General features: G+C 35.3%; 1 protein-coding gene across 9 annotated transcripts in view; it reads left to right on the top strand.

Moving 5' to 3' along the window:
- Window positions 1-19728, top strand: part of USP53 (ubiquitin specific peptidase 53) — a 33125-nt gene that overhangs the window by 2599 nt on the left and 10798 nt on the right. For 2 of the 9 annotated variants that reach the window (XM_090139197.1, XM_090139199.1), the window contains exons 2-12: window positions 1564-1630; window positions 7146-7811; window positions 9826-9918; window positions 13951-14085; window positions 15460-15573; window positions 15654-15736; window positions 16024-16129; window positions 17004-17150; window positions 17676-17825; window positions 18274-18445; window positions 19291-19440. In XM_090139197.1, coding sequence (XP_089995323.1) covers window positions 7668-7811; window positions 9826-9918; window positions 13951-14085; window positions 15460-15573; window positions 15654-15736; window positions 16024-16129; window positions 17004-17150; window positions 17676-17825; window positions 18274-18445; window positions 19291-19440 — 1294 coding nt within the window. In that variant the 5' untranslated portion in view covers window positions 1564-1630; window positions 7146-7667. Of the gene's footprint in view, window positions 1-1563; window positions 1692-5752; window positions 5796-7145; window positions 7812-9825; window positions 9919-13950; window positions 14086-15459; window positions 15574-15653; window positions 15737-16023; window positions 16130-17003; window positions 17151-17675; window positions 17826-18273; window positions 18446-19290; window positions 19441-19728 lie in introns of all 9 variants that reach the window. The other 7 variants (XM_090139201.1, XM_031596901.2, XM_090139204.1 and 4 more) reach the window with 6 other exon arrangements.

Raw genomic sequence — 19728 nt, 5'->3', positions numbered from 1 at the left:
GAGAAAACTCAAAGATAACTTGCTGCTTTAGGGCATTTGGGCTCCAAATTTTTTATAGCTGAGACACACTGCTGCCTTCTCTGCCTCTTCTGTCCTACTTCTCCATCTGAATTCATTAGTGTGAGTTTCTATGCATGATGATTCACTGTAAATACTGGCTCGTGTCATGTCTTGGGAATTTGTCTTTAAGGTCTTTACTCAGAGTTGCCGTTGTGGCTATTTCTAAAGTTGGTTCCTAGTTACAAGGATTGAGAGACACTGCTATGAACCTGTTGTTTTATTTTAGATGCAAACAGGAAAGTTTTCATTGGAACAGTTTAAAGAAAAAATTGTATGCTTTTACAGAAGCCATCTGTGATAGCATCTACACTTCTGATTCTCCCATCCTGAAAGGATGTGAATAAATATGACATCACAGAGCAGGGACTTAGCTTTTGAGGGACTGCTAAATGGATGTGGGCAAGAGAAAAGACAATAGAGATATTTAAAATAGAAAAAAGTTTGGTTTTAAGATCTTCAGACATTGGGTGGAAGTATTTTTGAGAGAGAAGATTGAAATGACGCTTTTGAATTCTGAGTCAGTGTCAAAAGGTAGAAAGAATGTGTCAGACCAATAGTACTGGCTGGTTACTTGCCGTTACCCCATGAAATCAGGGCTAATTGTCACAGCTGGAGATGTACATTAATTGGTTTCAGTAATGTTCTTGTTGCAAATCATGTCTTGCAGGTATGCACTGTTATCAATGAAAGGTTTTTTGCTCTGATGTTTCAAATACTGAAAACATAAGTTTTTATAAGCGTATAATTTGAGGGTTTTTGTAGACAAACGGAAACTAAGGACTACTAGGAGCATTAGATATACATTACAGCAGGTGAGATCTGTTGTCACATACAGTTCAATGCAGTAATGAAGATGGGGACAAATTACTACAGTGGCCAAAACATCGAGTCGGTTATATTTATAGTGGCCTTTTCGCAGTATAAATAAAGATTTTTTGATCAGTCGATAAAATCTGGCGATTTTAAATGTCAAGCTTTAAACTGACAAACACATTCAAATTTTCATGATCATAAGGTTTTGGATTTTTGATGAATTTCATCCTGATGGAGGGGTGGAAGTGTCAACAGTCCCAATAGTGTTAGCTCAGTGTTGAAGTCTAGCAGTTTTCCATAGTATGTTTTCTTCTTCCAAATACACTTAGTCTCTATTTTTTCCACATGTATCTAAATTCCTAAGTTATAACAAATTGTCAGTTAAGAAACTGATTTACCAGAGTCATCAAATCACTGAGTAGGTTGCCAAGCTTAGCGCAAAGGTGTGAGCTGCCAGCAGAAGCAAAGAACTGTATTGCTTAAAAGTAACCTCGTTGTTGGGCACTGAAGCTGTTTGTCACTATTCATCTATGCAACACACTGGAGTGCATTGCAAAATGAGACTGAGATGTAAGTGATGATTCTTTAGCCAAATTTCAGACACAGTCAACAATTTCTGAGCGTGCTGGCAAATTTCTACCCAATTTAATGGAAGTCATAGAAGTCCTAACAATGATTATGCATTTACAGAGTGCATGAAAATGGACAGCTGGCTGGAAAAGAGAGACCTTGTAAGCAGATGCAAGGAGCAGAGTTGGTATGTACCCCAGCTAGGACTTGGAGGACTCCGTAACCCATGAGACATAGTGTGTAAGGAGGTGAGCATTCATAGTTCCAGTGCTCATAGAACCAACTGTTTATCCCCCCAGTTTTAACTGAATGCACTCCAAAGATGTCTAAACTTAAATGTGCTTGTAGAAAGTAGGTGATGTAAAGTAGTAACTATGCCATTTTCTGTGCTATTTTAGCCGTGTTGGTTTTATATTGAAAAAACCGTGCAAGCCACAGTGATTAACTCCCAGGGTATTTGTATGAAACTGGTGAAAATGTGCGTTTTTGCAGACTAGTGCATTTCTTGTTCTGGAAGCCATGAAGATAAGTGGCAGAAATGTATTTTGTCCTGTATGTCTGCACAGCTAATGGTAGCCTGATGCTTGATGGGGAAGAGTGATGGCTGAGGAACGGTTGCTAAAACTGAGCAAGGTGGAAGAACTTAGGCTAATGAATAGCTGTGGCTTTAAAAGTTCATTTGTTTTCTTTGGTTGAGAGTTGCCATCCAAAATTTGTCCCTTTAGTCTGAAAGGCGAGAATATTTCTTTGATTCCCAGATGATAAAAATCTTCCATAGCATGTTAATTAACATCAAATGAAACATCTGCTTTGCTGAAAGGCTGGGCTTCTTGAAGACTCTGTACAGTTTGGATGAATGACAATCAATCCTCAGTCACCCACACCTTTGTCAAGCCAAGAACTTATTAGCCACTGAAATTGAAAAGTCCTTTATAAATGCTTCAGTGCAACAGTGGCTTACTATGGATATGAAGGAAGAGTATTCAGCTCCTAATTATAGTCCTGGAGAAGATTGAATTTAGGTCAAGTGAGTCAGTGGTCTTGAGTTGATCAGCAGCATTTCTTCTCAGGTGTTTGGAATGGCCTCCATTGAGGGTAGGCAATAATATGCTTAGTGGATGGTTCAAATCAAGCAAAGTTTGCTGTGACTAAAAAGGATATATTTATGCCAGCATCTTCCATAATAGCTGTCTTTGATCTTGGCTTTTTTTTTTCTCAGAAAAACAAATAAAAAAAAACTTGAACGTGTGATCTAAATTTCTCAACATGATGGAGCTATAAACTTTCTTCTCCTTAGGGAGAGGCATAGGCTGCAAAAGTAATGTGTGACAGATGTTAATCATGTTGCTCATAGCATTGTTGGAAGGCTCTTCTACAACGCCCCTCTTGCTAGTGAATGAGAAGTGATGCAACATAATGTTTGATATAGGTTATTAGTGGAGAAAGAAAGATCAGTGGGATTTCCCACCCTAAGGTAGGACTAAACAATCTGATGTCTGGAGAAGTGTGTTGAGTAGAATCATTACTCAGCTATTTTCTATTCCTGGGTTTAAGTTTCCTCCTTCTGGAGGAGAGAGACGGTAGTTAATAGAACAAAGGGACTACAGTGCCAGTTTTGTATAATTCCTAGCTTAGTATAGTTGCAAAGAGCTTTTAAGTGGAGGAGCTATCTGCTATGTTCTGTTTAGTTTTTAAAAAGAATTGTTGCATATTTGAGTTGTTTGGGGTGGGTTATTTAGTTTGACATATGTGGTTTAAAGAATGCAGTTACAGAGAGTAATTTTAGAAGGTTGTATAACGATAACCTTGAAGTAGTCAATCCTAATTTTCCCAGTGTTGCATTTAAATTTTCCTGGAAAGGTGTAATGATGTTGTGGGGTTGTTGAAAGAGGTTATATGGCTGTAATACAACAGTATTCTGGAAAATGAATGGAAAGTGGTGCAATAAATGCATTCTGCAATACATTGTTCTACTTATAAGCTGTTTGTGTGTCTTCCTGGTGTGATAATTGAAAAACTTTTAATTTCACTTCCACAGAGCTGTGAATACAACAGCACCTTCGTGTAATGTGATGCTGATGTAGAGCGAACTGAGAACTGTTTCCCTGATATTCTCACAGTGAGCCATAACTTTTCTGAAACCCACCCCAACAGCCTAATGCTTTGTGCACGGAGGTTACACGTTATTGTACCAGTGAAATGAAAACAAAGTGACTTCACAGAAGCTCTTAGTGAATAAACAATTCTTGTCTTAAATTGTTTTGATAGAGTTCTATTCACAAATGTATTAGCAGTTAAAATATGCAGAGTAGGTGGATTCTGAGTTATGCTGCTCCGTTCCCTTGGCCCCATATCCACGTGTAAGTCTTTTGCTCTAAAATACGGGGTACTTGAAAGTATGGTAAGAAAGCAACACAAAAATTAATGGGATCTTCTCAACTCTTACCACCAATGTAAGTCCCAAGGCTAAAAATGAAATCTTAGAGGTATTATTTCCCTAATTACTTCATTGTTTTTGTCTGTCAGCTATTGTGTAGAAGATCCTTATCTCTCTTCTGCATTTAAAAAGAACAACATCTTCTCTAAATCTTTTTCTCTGGATATATTCAAGACCTGTCTGGATGCTTACCTATGCAACCTGCTGTAGGGAACCTGCTTTAGCAGGACAGTTGGGCTTGATGATCTGTGGAGATATCTTCTGACCCCTAAAATTCTGTGATTCTGTGAAACAAATGTATCTTTAATGACATGCCCAAGTCATGTTAAGTTTCACTTCTCTTCAAATGATAAAACAACTCATGGAAAAAGCTTTTTTTTTTCTGCAGATGAATCCTGGAATTTTTCTCTATCCTTTTGTTTCTTTACATAACCATCTGGAGTCCAACTACACAAACCCCTCCAATGCATTTGTAGTTGAATATTGTGAAGTCTGTTTTCAAGCAAAATTTAGATATTAGAAACACATTTTGCCTGCAGCTTTTCAATCTTAATGTTGATGTACAGCCTACTTTACTTTTCATCTCTTATCCCTATTGCTCCATTGCTGTAGGCTGAGCATATTGATCTTGAACTGCAATCAACCGGGGACAGGAAAGCTGAATCACCTGTGCTGATGGATTCCCTTTGTTGGAGCGGTTTTGGAGATGTTATGTATTAAGAAGTAGGGTAGTTTTGATTGGGAGACCCAGATAGCAAGCCTAATGTTTGTGGGTTAGACCCATACTGATTGTGTTTTCAAAGGTGGTAATGCAGTGGGAGATATTTTGGATATGCTTTGGAGCATGAATACTCCACTGCTTTAATTCTCCACAGACCATTCGGACTGTTCCCTATCCAATCAACCTTTTGTTTCCTCTTCAGTGTACCTGGCTTGATACTGCTAGTTACCAAAAATCATCCATCTGGTATTTAGTTTTGTTTTCTGAAACAACAGCAGGAAGCTGGAGAAAACTTTCTCCAACGTTTCTATATATGGGAAATTATGTACAGTGGAATTAAGAAGTCTGTACTGACAGGCAAGCAGGTGCTCAAGCAGCTTCCCTAGTACTTTTGGGAGCAAGCTTTCTTTATGACAGAAATGTAATAGGTCCGTTTTTCTAGTATGAATACAGAAGTTCTAAATCGGAAATTAGAAAAAAATATTTTAGCAATTGAAAGAGCTAGATGTAAAATGTCTGTGCTTTTTTTTTATTCATAGTTAAACAGGTGATTTGTTATTTGTTTAGGAATTAAAAGTTACGGTTCTAAATGAACAGTAGGAGACCTTGATCCATGTGGTGCTGCACAGCATCAGGCATTTTCAGTGCAAGTTACTGGCTCCTAATGTATGTGTGCCTGTACAGCGATACATGTGTGTGTGAATGTGTGTTTGGCTGTGTGGTTGTAACCAGTTGTACATCCTGGATTTTTTCCTTGGCTCCTCTTTATTAAACTTTATTATAGTCAGTCATTGCTTTTTATTAGTATATTTTATACTGTAGTGAAGCTTTTCAATGAAAGTATTTGTTGGAGATATTTTCTTCACTTACTTGTTCTGTGCGGATCTGTAATGACCTCTGCATGCCTCACTTCATGCGCTCTGTAATCATTTTCTGTTGTCATCTTTGCTTTACGTGTACCTTCACCTGAGCTTGCTTCTTTGTAGAATATTAGCTGTTATGCTGTGTAGCACTGTGATTTCCATGTGGAAATAGAATTTGAAGTAGATACTCCCTTTAATTTAGGGTTCTAGTAAGATTTTAAACTGATCTATGTCTACAATTATCTACTACATTTTTTTTCTTTTTTCCTCCTTCTGGGTTTATTGCAGTGAACATGAAGAAAGCACAATTATCCCATGATATTCTGTCAAGGTCAGTTTCCAGTTAGATTTCAGATTCTTTGCTCGGTGCTGCCACAGATCACACTTACTACTTCCGCTATTATTAAATCAAATTACTTACGGGTGAGGTAGAGTAACATCAGTAAACAAACAGAAAACATCTGATTATGCGCTGGGCAAAAGGGACTTTTGGTTAGGTTCCAGTTATTGATTTTCTTTTTAATAATACAAGCAAGTGTAAATATTTCTTTCAAGTAAAAGGTGGTGCAAGGAGGTGCAAGTCTTCCTGCATTATTTTTGAAGCTCTCATGATACATTTCTGTGGCGTTGTAGCTGTACTGTACTTGAGAGCTGTAGAACTGCTGGACATGAGTGTGCTATTGGTAGTTCTGAACCAGTGAAGTCATCTTCCAACTTAGCTTTTGTTGTTGGACTGTATTCATCTGGTTTTGGAAAGCTGATCTTAAAAGCTTTACGTAGTGGAAGAAAATATAGTGGGAATCCTGCAAGTTTTGCTATATAATGATAAATTGATAATGTCTCACATGCTTGTAAAATCTGAGATGAGTAGCTTGTCTGTGAGAGGCTGTATTGCACTTTTTCAAATGTTATAATTGCTTTATTTTATTTAAGTTTATTCTGTTCTGTCCCTTTAAGTATTTATGTGGATGTTTTAATAACACCAAACTAGCTGGCCAATTCATTGTTCTATGGAGATTGTTATACGCGCTATAAGCACATCTTTGGTGATGTTTTGCATGGAAGTCATCTACATGGAAATAGGTGCCTGCAACAGCAAGAGAAACTTGCTGCTGGAATTTGAAAGTCTTGGAATTGGTTACTGGGCAGCCACTGATGTAGGACAGCTATCGGAACGTTTGTGGTCTGCTTCTAGCTGTGGTTCTCCTGATCCATTAAGAATGTGGGTAGGCTAATTATTTCCTGGCTAGTACTCAGCTTTCCGTATTTTGTACTAACTGAGAATCCACTCATGACATTGTCATAATGTAGATACAAATCTGTGTGATTTGTTTTGATATGGAAATAAAAAGCATCTTACATTTTCAGATGTAGAATAAAAAGGGCTATTTCTTGATAATCTTTTTATTGGACTTTGAGATTTCAAGTTAGAATAATGCATTATGTGATCTTTAAAAAAGCTGCAGAATAAGTTAGGACATAACTGATAACGACAGATAAGATATTGTAATTTTTCTGTCTCAAACACTATTAGGACTGTTGGGTGGAAGTTGTTTCTTCTCTTGATTGTTGCATGCCCCTTTAGGTTAAGGAGTTGTTTCAGCCATCATTTCAATTTTTTATTTAGATAGTCTTTAACATTTAAAAAAGTTCTTATATTTCGCTTTTTTTCCTATTTCAGATTCACTGGAAAAAGAATGAGATAAACATGGAATCTTCTAAACTGGATTATATTTCGTGGATCGCGGTTAAAAGTAGAAAGATGGAAGGAAGTCAGAAAATAGGTGTATAATGCCTGTATAAACTCATGATCTAATACAACTCATGATTTATAGTAATACTTTGATATTCCTGAAAGAAGAGGTCAGTTACTGTGCAGCGTCCTTAACAAGAAGTTTTATTCTAGTAAGATATTTTAACCTTAACTGGACAGCATATTTTTAATAGTATTTTTTTTCCTTTTTATTTTTGTAAAGTCAGTTAAAATATAGTCACATGAAGATTTTTAGCTGACAGACTGATCCTTGTAAATGACTGACAGCTACACCTGGGATAAGGGCTTAAACCCCTGAATGGTTATATTACAGCATTGAATGCAATACCATGACTTCAGAGCAATTGTCTTAGGACCTTCTTTGCCTTGGATCCATCATATCCTTAAATACTGAAGTGTGAACGGTGCAGTTATAAAGTCTAGAAAATAATGGCATGGGTGAAATTTCTAAGAAAACCTGGGGGTAACCTTGGAAAAGTTTATCAGCCTGGAAGTATATTGTCCCTGGCCCCTACAAAAGGCTTGCTAAATGAACCAGGACAGAACAGCTGCTTTCTTAATAGTGCTGTTCAGGTAAGAAATTTTTTTTATTTACTGTGTGTTTCTTATTTTGTTGCAGCTTTGGTGGTCATAGCAGGGAAAGAGTTTTCTCAGAAATGCTGCTTTGACCGTTTTTATTGCAGTATGTGTGTTCTGCAGAAAAATACTGCACATTTTTCAGTGGTGTTAAATTTGGTTCTCAAATTACTAAACTTTTAAATGATGCTGAATGAGACAGAATACTATGTCTTGTGGTAACTCACTTTTCTGAAAAAATGGTGGCTACTGTTAGAGAAAAGACGACTGTGGAAGTAATTTTATTTAGCATTTGACTTTTAGGGGTTGTGAGTATTAAATAATTTGCCAAAAATGGCAGTGCGTTATATTGTTTATGTACATTGTCAGGAGTGCTTTCCTTTCAAGCTTTGTTTCTAATCTTAGGAATGTCGTATGGAATTAGGAGATATATCAAAGAAATAAACAGCATTTTGCTGGTTTTGTGTGATGCAGACCAACTTCTTGCAAGTATTTGCCTACTGTTCTGTATTTATGCAAACTGTAATTGGAAAAATGTTGCCTGTTTAGATCTCCAAAGTATAGTTTAATAGTACAGTAACATTAGCACAATAAATATTGGTCTTTCACAAGCCTGTTTACAGCAAGGAATATGGGAATCTAATTAACTCTGTGACAGAGCAGTGCTAGCAGTTCCAGGTTGTCTGCAAGTCGAAATAGTTCATGAACTATTTGTTTACTTTTAAATAAAATAAATTAATTGCTGAAGTGGCAGAGGTCTTAATAGAGACTCGGACTTCATATTTTAAAATGTATGAACAACAAAAAAAACCTGAGACAAACAACCCTAAAAAAACCCAACCAAACAAAAAACCCACCCCCAGCATAAAGTCTTAAAAATTATATAGATTTGAACATAGCAGATAAGAGAAATACATCATGTAAATATGATATCTATGTATGTTTAAAACAAAAACGTATGATAGATTCAGCGGAATGAGTTTGCTGCTTTGTTTTTAGTGAGAACAGCCTGACCTATATTCTTTTTCAGTTTTGGTATTTTCCCCTAGGGTGGCCTAAAATTAAACCTAAGTCATTTTTAGTTATGGTTTCAGACAATCCTACCACTTTACAACTTGCTGCTGTTTATCAAACGGTGGGTGATGATGGTAACAGCCCTGCCCTTTTGCAAGGAGGAATGTGTTCCTTTCTTTTCTCTCTTTTGTTCAACCTTCAGAACTGAGGTTCTAACATTACCTTTTGAACTAGTACTAATTAATTTTAGCACTTATATTTATAGACATAATATTTTTCTTCTGGTTTGTAACTCGTGTAACTGTGCCTTCTGAGAACTCATTTTTGATGCATTAATTTTTGTGGGCTGTATTGTGAACTATTGCACCCACTGTGGGACTAAGATATTAAATGCTAGAAGCAATGTAGTTAGTGCAACCTAGAAAGGTAACTCTGTTGCCTTTATGTACAGTAGTTACACAAATAAAATGCTGCAGCTTAAAGCTGATAAAACACCAGTGGATTATTATGATTGGTAGAAAAGCAAATTATTTCAGCAATTGTTTGAAATGCTCTTCACAGTTTACCTAGCAATTCAGTTTCTTTATCTTCATTAATTTTATTTGAAAGAAAGCATGGAGGAAGGAGAGATGAAAAATAAGGTAGATCCAATAGCTTTCTCCCTCTTCTGTAAAGACATAAGACACCTGCAGTCTCTGTATACTATTTAGGTTACTGGTTGTTTCCAAAGGAGCATTTCAGCTGTTTTCCCAACACAAATGCAGTACCACTGTAGATCTTATTTTCAAACTTTTGAAACATTTTATAAGAAGAGTGAATGCAAACCTTCTGCAGTTTGCTCAGATAATAGAAAAGGGTGTTTATTCATGTAGCAATCTTGGTCCTCATGTTGTATATGTAAAATAAAGTGAAAAAAATTATCTACTGTATGTCACTTCATGAAATGGAGAACCTTCAGATTATGTTGTTTAATTTCTGTGCAATTTTATTTTTGTAGGTTTTATGGCAACTTGACATATTTCGACGAAGTTTAAGAGGTTTAACTGGGCACGTGTGCCAGGGAGATGCGTGCATATTTTGTGCTTTGAAGGTAAATAATCAATAAGACTTTTCTAAGAAATCATCATGTGTTTGTGTCCCTTTATGCTTAAAAAAGAAGGGGGAAGTAATTTTACTGAGATCTGGTAATTTTTATATCCTATAATTCACATGTCTGACTAAATCATTCTTGTATGTAGAAGCAATTTGGTCTTAATGTCATTTGTAACAGATGTTTGTAAGAAATATTTTCTTTGACTGTAGAAATTTTGCAGTACACAAACTGTACAGCCTAATTGCTTAAGCATAAAACTTGTCTGTAGACATAAATATTACCTGTTTTAAAAATAATAGCCTCATGGAGATTTTTTCATATTGACATGCATATGCTTTTCTTTAATGCACTGTTTGAATAGAGTAACAACATCACTGAGTATAAGTTACCAAGATTCTTTTTTTTACTCGGTAGTTGATGGTAACTGTACAGAACTTAATTGCTGCATTTGTAAGTACTGAAAGGTATGCAGAGGTACTTGAAAATTAAAGAAAGCTGGTGATATTTTACTGTTTGAAATTATGTAAGAGCTGCATATCTTAACTAGCATATAAAAGTTGCATTTTGGTTTTGTAACTAATCTGAAATCTGGAAACAAGCATTGTGTTCTGTTAGGCTCTTACTGTTTCTACTGTGCTGATATTTGGCTGCCTCAGTTACTAGGAAATAGTGGTAAATGTCATATCTCGTGTTTCACTGGGATAAAAGTCTCACTGGAAAAAGGCATAGGGCTGGTATATATATATTTTTCAGTAATATACGGCTTCTGCTTTTTTCACTGGCAGTAAAGGCATTTTTGGGTTTCTGATACAAGAACGTAGAACGTGTGTTGTGTAGAGAACTGAGAATAACTAACTCACGTAGAGCACAGAAATGAGCTACACTAAAATTGAAGTTTTTTGAGAAAGTGGTTTTTTGAGTATAGTAAATTGTAGGCAGGGAGATGTCGAGTGCTTCTCAGGTGTTTCCGGTTCATTCACAGGGAGTTTTGCAGACCAAACCTTGTTACTGAATAAGCGTTTTGAGGCAAGGACTGTTAGCAGTGATTCTTAGTCTTCCGGGAGATTTGTAGTCTATGTATTCTGTTTATTTTTTTTCTGCCGTCTGTAGAGTTTGTCATGGTTGCAGTAAAGCATCATGGAGCTAATTCTCCATTAATCTCTCTTTTTCCAAATGGAGCTTTCTTAAAAGGTGCCATTTTAATTATTTGATTAAAGTAGTTAATTTTAAAATGCCAACAAGTTGAAGTAGGTTTTGGTACAACTATTCATGTTCAAACCAGTTTCCTGAGGCTTTTTCCCGATATTTAAAAAGCTTTTGACTCCAGAGAACTTGCATTAAAAACTCCAGTGAAATAGAAGGCACATCAGAATCTTTTTGCTGACACTTGGTATTGTTACTACAGGAAGCCCAGACTATAATTCAGGTGTACCTGACTTTTCACATACAATCTTATGTCTGTCTTGGGTGATAGCTTCTAGTTTCCTTGAGTGTGTTGTGTGTATGGACTTAGGTTTATATTTGATGTTGTAATGAAGGGTAAGAAAATATTCCTTTGATGTGACCCATATTACATGTTAAGTTCTGGTCGTATGTGTTCTTGTTCAAAGATGCCTTGGAACTACCTTTCAGAAATGTGGAGGGGTTGAATGGTGTCAGTTGTTGGAAAATATGTATTGAATTATATTAGTGAGCAATTACATTGCTAAAATACTGTAAAAATACTGTAGAGCTTCAAGGTGCTCAGAAATGTGAAGATGTCACCTATGTCACAGCACAGTTGAACCTGTAATAGTAAGTTGTTCTATTCCAGTGATGCTCCAGTTCTGAAGACAAGTTTTTGGTTTTATTCCTAAGCTGAATATGCCACTTAATGTACCTTTGTACTCTCTCTGTAATCATTGGAGCTGCAGTACAGAAATGCTAGATAGGTTTTACATTATTTCAAGTTACCTACCAAAGCACCTCTAGCTCCTTCCTAAGGCTGCTGCAATTTATGACTTGCAATTTTCTTTATTCTTCCAAGTGCCTTGAATGTTTGACTGCTTTCTACAATGCTGCTTTTTGTACCACTTTTCAAAATGGCTTACAGAACCTGAATATTTTGCGCTGTCTTGTCTTTCTGTTTTGGGAAGTTTCCGACAACACTGATAAGGAGTTTTACTCCTTGATCTGGAATTGTTTAGAATTGTCTTGATTATTATTTTAACAGTATAGTTGTGATCTTTATAACTGCATGGCCAGTAGCCTAGGTATTGAACCAGAAATGCTGTAGTTAACTCATATGGAAGTATCTGTCTGCAGTCATTATGCACACTACTGGTTTTGCATTTTTGGCTTATTAGAGATACTGGTTGAGTGATTCTGTTTGTTCTGTGTTCAGCACCTAGGGCATTTTTACATTTATGTGATATATGTTCTGGATGTGGATGCATTTCAGTAACTTGTTAGGTTTTTAAAATGGGTAACTTGTTAGGTTTTTAAAATGGTTTTGGACTGTTTTAACCCTATTTACTACTTCACCAATGAAAAACAATATTTAATCTGCTGTATTTTGTAAACTTTCCTGAGGGAACTTGGCTTTTTTGCTCTATGCAAGTGTTACTCCAGGATAGATGGACTTTTCTGAGCCTATTCTGTAAATTGAAAGCTGTGCCAATCTTCAACTTTTTTTTGGCTGTGTTGTGGGTTTTGTTGTGTGTTAGTGGTGTGAGAGTTAAATGCGCTCTTTTTTTTTTCACTAGACACCACTGGAATGGGATTTGAAATGTGGAGACTGTTAAAAATGAGCATACATGTCTGCATAATTCTGCTCATCTGTACTTTTTTTTAGACTGGATGTGTAAGGTTCTCTTGCCTTACCAGAAATGATCTAGCAGCCACAATGAGAAATAAGTATTTTCAAAGCAGAGTTAACTTGTATTGTTAGCTCTGTTAACAACTTATATCAATGTCAACATTCAAAAATTTTGACTGTAATTTTTATCAGTAATCCATGATTTTTGGCGTGAGAGGGAAGCCTAAACATTTGACAGATAGTGGAATGCATTATGGTTAAAACTATTTCTGTAAGCATAGAAGCTTTGCACATCTGTTGCATCTTTGCTGTCTGACCAACAGATGTATATTTTGTTTATTTTTTACCAGCGGAGCCAATGTGAAGAATGAAAATCCTTATTTCTGTTTTACATGGCTTGTCTTTGCTTTGTCTTTATTTCTCTTCATTTTTCTGTGAAGTTTAACTTCAGAGAATTTTTGAGAGTGGAATAAGCCCTTTAATATCTGCAAATGTTTTTTTCATCCATTTAATGGCTTTTGATGTTCAGTTTTTAAACCCAACCTCTCAGTTTCTAAATAACAAGGTCAGTTAGATGTATCTGTGCCAAAAAAGAGAAGTAGTAGCCAGCTGTCTTTTCTGGGAAATGAAGAAAAAATCAAGTGCAATTTCTTTTCCAGTTCGGGAACTGCAAATATTGACATGTTTTCTTGCCTTGCTGTATGCATTGTGGGAGGAGATAGCTGATTTAATAACATGGATTACCAGCATTCCATATAATGGCAGTTTTCTGCAGATGCATCATTTTAATGAATGTAGAAGTGTCTCAAGTAGTAATGTAAATGTATTCTTTAATTCTTTAAATTAAAATGAGAAGTACTGTGTTATGCCCCAAGAGTTGCATTCCACCTGTAAAGATGAAATGCTTGAGCATGAACCACTATTCCAGTGACTGGATTAAACAAACTGCATAATTATAGATCAAGGTTTATGTTGCTTCTGGGAATTAAGGTCAATCACTTGCATTTTTATATGCTTTTTTTTGTTTGTTTTTCTATTGGATCAAAGTACAGTTTAGTAGCTTAACACTATATAATTGAACGAGTAACTGAGAACATGAAACTTAAGAGAAAGGAGTCATTTCTAAATGTGGATATATTTATAAGTTCTTTTTATATACTTGCTGATGTATTTGAACAGAACTATGGTTGTAGTCAAGGCTAATTAAGCTACGTAATCATATTTCTTCCTAGGCAATATTTTCACAATTTCAACACAGTCGAGAAAAAGCACTCCCATCAGATAACATGAGACATGCCCTGGCAGAAAGTTTTAAAGACGAACAGCGTTTCCAGCTTGGATTTATGGATGATGCAGCAGAATGCTTTGTGAGTATTTCATAATTGTCAAGTAGGATTATGTTAGGTTTCTGGAAAGGATACCAAGCTGGCCTATTGTTTTAATAGCTTTAGATTTGCAGGTGGGGTACAAGTGGCATGATTCTGTTGATCTTGTTTTTATCAATTTATGGAGACAAAATGCATGGAGTAAGTTTCTGATAATGTAGGATGGAGTAGTCTTAGATGTGCTCTGTGGTTTCTTCTCTGGTTCTGTAGCTCAGACAAAGGGATATGTGAAGCACTGCATGAGCTACTCTCTCTGGGTGGAGAGATTATCTTCACTGACATCTTCTGCAGAAGACATTTCCACTTTTTTTTTATCCAAGGGTGAATGAATACGTGAAGAGCTTGACTCTTGCTGCAGTTGCTGTCTGCTTTTATGAAATATCTAACTGAGAAGCTTGAACTTTTATTGGAGTCATAAAAGTCGACTCAAGATCACATGGATGCTGTCAAAGAAGCTTTTCTCAGAAGTCTGTTAGGCAATGGAAATTATTCACCTTAATAAATAAGTAAATAAATCAGTTTTAAAAATTGAAAATGCTTTTTGCTTTGATTATTTTAAGATTCGAACATCATCTGGAAGTACTTACAAATGAATAGCTACCTGCCAGATGTATTTACAAATATGTAGGAAAATCAGATGAAGAACTCCTGTGGCTGTTTTGATTATTTGCAGGCAGATTACTAAATTGCAGTCAGGAATCTCATCAGTGTTGTGTCTAAGCAGAACGTGTTTGGACCCCTGAAGAAATCAGCCACGTTACCTGTCTAGCTCTGCTTCCTCCTGTTAATTCTTTTATGGTATGGCAGAGGGAAGAAAATGGTCATGCTGATTCAGGGGCCAAATGAATGACAATCATAGGACAATTTTTTTCTTTTGTTAAAAACTGAAACTAGGGATGAGTTAAGACATGCAATTTATGAGTGTTGTCCAGGCCTCTGTCAGCAGTAGTCATTCATTGCATAAGCTACGCTAAACATGATTGGATGATCAGGTTGATGAATGGAGAAAATGCTCAGGTGTGAAGAACTGAAACAGAGGCCTGATCCAGAACAATTTTCAGGCATTGTGTGCAGTTAAATTAATATTGTCGTTTTTTTTTTGAAGATTCACTTATTTTGAAGGAGAACATGTTAGGAAGTTGGAGTTGAATAACTTTAATGCTCTTTTGTTATGTTTGAAAGCCTTGAGGTGAAGAGAATTTCCACCTACTTGCTTGTGAATAGGAACAGAGCTGTTTACATATTAAACCTTTAGACTGTAAAGGGGAATAGTTGTTGGAATATTGAACTGTAACGTTGCTTATGTATTCTGACTTCATCAATTCAGTTTGTATTTACATTGCTGTTTTTATTTAGGAAAATATCCTTGAGAGGATTCATTTTCACCTAGTGCCAAACAGCGACACAGATATGTGCACTTCAAAATCCTGTATTTCTCATCAAAAGTTTGCAATGACACTGTATGAACAGGTCAGACATCAATGCTTTAACAAATAATTAGGTTCCACTGTCATGAATAAATAAAAACAAAAGGATTTTTATTTTTGTAGTGTGTATGCCGTAGTTGTGGAGCATCATCTGACCCGTTGCCTTTTACGGAATTTGTGCGTTATATTTCTACCACAGCTTTGTGGTAAGAGCTTTTGTTCTTGTATTTGTCTCAGTTTTTTTTACATATAACCTCATAGGAATAAACAAACCATGGCAGAGAAATAAGTGCTTTTGAGATTGTATCAAAGGAACGTGGATTTCAAAAGCAAGATGTAGAGAGATTTTACACTCAGAAAAAAAAAAAAAATGTTGCTACTGTTTTAGCTGTGAATATTTTCTTTTTAGACAAAAGATAGTTAAGATTTGGCTGAAAATTATTTACTCTTAAGAAGACAACTACATCTTTATTTGTCCATTTATTTTTTACAGTAATGAGGTAGAAAGAATGATGGAGAGGCATGAGCGTCTCAAACCAGAAATGTTTGCGGAACTGCTGCAGGCAGCAAATACTGCTGATGACTACAGAAAGTGTCCTGTAAGTAAGCAGAGATCCTGTGACTTTGGTTAAGATTCAAAGGAGAGCTCTTTCAGATATTAAATCAGAGTAAAGTATTCATCTGAAAGATTCTTTGTGTCTGCTTCAGTGCAGTCTAGCTTAAGATAAGAAAGCCTGTAACTCTTTTCTGTTGTTCCATTGATAGATTAACTTTGTTCATGTGGCCCGGTTAGAAATTTATTAGCTCTGTGCTTTATACTTCACTCCATGTTAAATATACTGCCAGTTATTTCTGATTGGTCTGTAGAGGTGTATTGTTTGAATGAAGCACCTTCAGTTCATAGTTCATATATGCTGACAGCTTCAAAAACCGTCTTACATTGGAATAATATGACGCTTCTAATGATAAAGATAGTCTTCTTTTCAACTTATTCTCTTTCATTAAATAATACTATCAGCAGTTATCAGTACTGTTAATTAAGGAATCATCAAAAAGCATATAAAGTGTAGAAATAACCTGAAATGATGAAATGGGGGAAGATAACAAAATCATGATGGTGACTTGAATGTTTTCAGAGCTTTATACTTCACCAGGGTGTTGGTTGGATGTAGAAGTTTAGTTGCAGCCTTCATTGGTGTTTATGTACTTATTATTGGTGTTATTTATTTAAAACAAAAAAATGGAGAACTTGATCTGTCAATTGTTAGAAACTGACATCATAATTAAATGTAAAAAAACCCTCTGAAACTTACTTTAATTTTTGTTTTTTGTTTGTCTAGTAACTCAACTTGAGAGTACCAGGGCTGTTTTTTGGAGGCTATTTTTTTAACATTATTTATTATAATTTACTATAATATTATACATTTATATTTAACATTTCCCTGCCACCATTTTGTTTTTCCCTTTCTCTAGAGTAACTGTGGTCAAAAAATAAAAATTCGTCGTGTTCTTATGAATTGCCCTGAGATTGTTACAATTGGTTTAGTTTGGGACTCAGAACACTCTGATCTGACAGAAGAGGTTATGCGGAATCTGGCAACACAACTTTATCTTCCTGGGGTATCTGACCTAAATTAACTAATTCTTTATTCTATAATTTATTCTGACATATTGATGTAAATATTAATATATGCGTATAAATGCACATGTATGTAAGTACATAAATTTTAAAAAAAATTAACTTCAAATATTATGGCTAATGTTCTGTGTAATGTGCTACTTCGTACAGCTTTTGTGAGAGGAAAAAATCTTGTCAGATGTGTTGGTCTTACACCAAACTATGAAGATGAATGTAGATGAATTCTTAAATGGAAATCTAAGTATATCACATTTGGTTTGAAATTTGTAGAATGTCAAAACAGATGTGATAATAGGTGTAGTGATATAATGATATAGTAATAGGTGTAGTGATATAATGAGATGCAATAATATAGACATAAGTGCAAACATAACTTATATTCATGAAAATCTGAATAATGCAAATGGATGTTCTAATACCAATTACATTTTAGAAGTGCTGGAGTAGGTCTTGAAATCAAGGCTAAATGTTTTGCAGACATGTAGAAACGCTTAATATTTTTACAGCTTTTCTATAGGGTCACAGATGAAAATGCCAAAAACAGTGAACTTTTTCTTGTGGGAATGATTTGCTACACAAGTCGACATTACTGTGCCTTTGCTTTTCATACCAAGAGTTGCAAATGGGTGCTGTTTGATGATGCTAATGTGAAAGAGGTAAATACTGTTTTTACTGCTACCAAATTCAGTGGTCTTTTAGTTTTCTTGAACGCATTTTTTTCTGACACTAAGATTAAAGCAAGTTAGAGTCTTAATTTTAGTGAACTTTTATTTTCGTAGGTCAATTTTCACAAATGAATTTTAGAATCAACTTGATTCCTTCAGATAGCAGATACTTAAGACTTTTAATGCTCTTCCTATCAGCTGTTGAGTTTTTCTTTCTTGTGAAAAGAAGAATTAATGACTGATGACTATATTTGCAGTGTTAACGTTCTGATGTGCTGCTGGTTCAAGCTTCTTGCTACAATTTACATAAACTTGTGCTAAAATACTGGTTTTTTAATGTATTTAGAATTAGGGATTGTGTACCTGATGCTTATTAAATTATTCTTTCCATAATTCTGTTGAATTGGTTTTGATACAGAAAGATGACTTTTTTTCTTAGATTGGAACAAAATGGAAAGATGTAGTTTCCCGGTGCATTCGATGTCACTTTCAGCCATTGCTGCTATTTTATGCTAACCCAGATGGCACAGCTGTATCTCCAGAAGATGCTCCAAAGCAGATTATTCACTGGTCTCAAAGCAAAGCAACAGGAGGAAATGCAGAAGACTTGGGTAATCAGATGTATTTTAATAATAACTGTATTTATGAAATGAAGACTTTAAAGATGGGAATAGTAGTTTTGCTGATATGTTCTTAAATATTTTTATCAGCAAGTATCTAAGGGGGTCTCAAAAGGTACTCAATAAGTACTAGTGTACTTGTTTAATACTGAAACTGTGTGTCTTGTCTTAATTGATATTCCCACCTCAAACACGTGGATTAAGGGGCTGGGGGAGAACATGTTTTTATTATAGATTGGTCCTTGCTAAAATTATGTAAATTCTTTCAGAATAAAATCACAGTAAATTTGCATATAGAAGTACTCTTTTGTATGTATTGATGCATTTTACCAGTATTTTAAAAGTTATAAGATATTTTAAGCAAAGCTTAATATAAATATGGAGGTATATTTGGAGGTGTTTGCATATCCCTGTGCACATGCACGTTACCCTCAAGTTTGAGAAAAATCAGAAGTTGCAGGAAACTTATTTTCTCAGAGATTTTTACTGCTTTTTTTTTTCCAATTTTGAATGTAACATACTAGTAAGTAAAAAAGCAATTGAATTTGACATGCGTTCTCTTCATGTGATGAGTTGTGATAGGACTTAAACTGCTTCAGGGAAGAAGGAGAAGAGACTATTCCACTGCAGTCTGCTATTATGAATAAAGCAGTATATAAAATATTACAGAACCTTATTGCCTAGCATATTGAACTGTAATGAGTGGGTTGATTGGCTGGTTTTTGTTTTCAAATTCTTAACTAAGAATTATATTTTGAATTTTCATACTGGGAATTTCAAATTAGGAAGCCTGTCATTCTAAAGATAGATTTTTTTTTATTTTTATTTTTTTTTAGGATGTGAGAAGCATTCTACTCCTAAATCAGACCATTTAAAAGAGAATGGAATTGGAGACTCCACTGGTCAAAAGGGTAATAAAAAACTTCAGCCAGATAGTTCAGCATTCAGTAGAAGCCAAGTTCAAGCTAGTGGTGGTAAAGGTCCAGGTATGTACCTTCATCCCAAACTGTAATACATGGCTTATGAAATACTTAATAGTATTTCAGGTATGTGCTAACCTCTGTGCTAGAACTATTTCCAGAACAACAATTCTATCATTGTCTTTAATGGATCTTTGTATAGCAACTGATGTTTAAGTAATGTCTGAAATACTGGAGTGGCTCTTGAGGCCTCTAGCCTTTTCTCAAAATTCATCCTGTCTTGTAATCATATTGTTTGATCAAAGGTATGTTTGCAGTATTATTTTAAGTCTTGTATGTCAATGTGTATGTTTG

Source organism: Phasianus colchicus, chromosome 4 (genome assembly GCF_987193195.1).
Source record: "Phasianus colchicus chromosome 4, bPhaCol1.hap1.1, whole genome shotgun sequence".
NCBI classification, from domain to species: domain Eukaryota; kingdom Metazoa; phylum Chordata; class Aves; order Galliformes; family Phasianidae; genus Phasianus; species Phasianus colchicus.
This window is presented reverse-complemented; position numbering and strand designations above follow the sequence as displayed.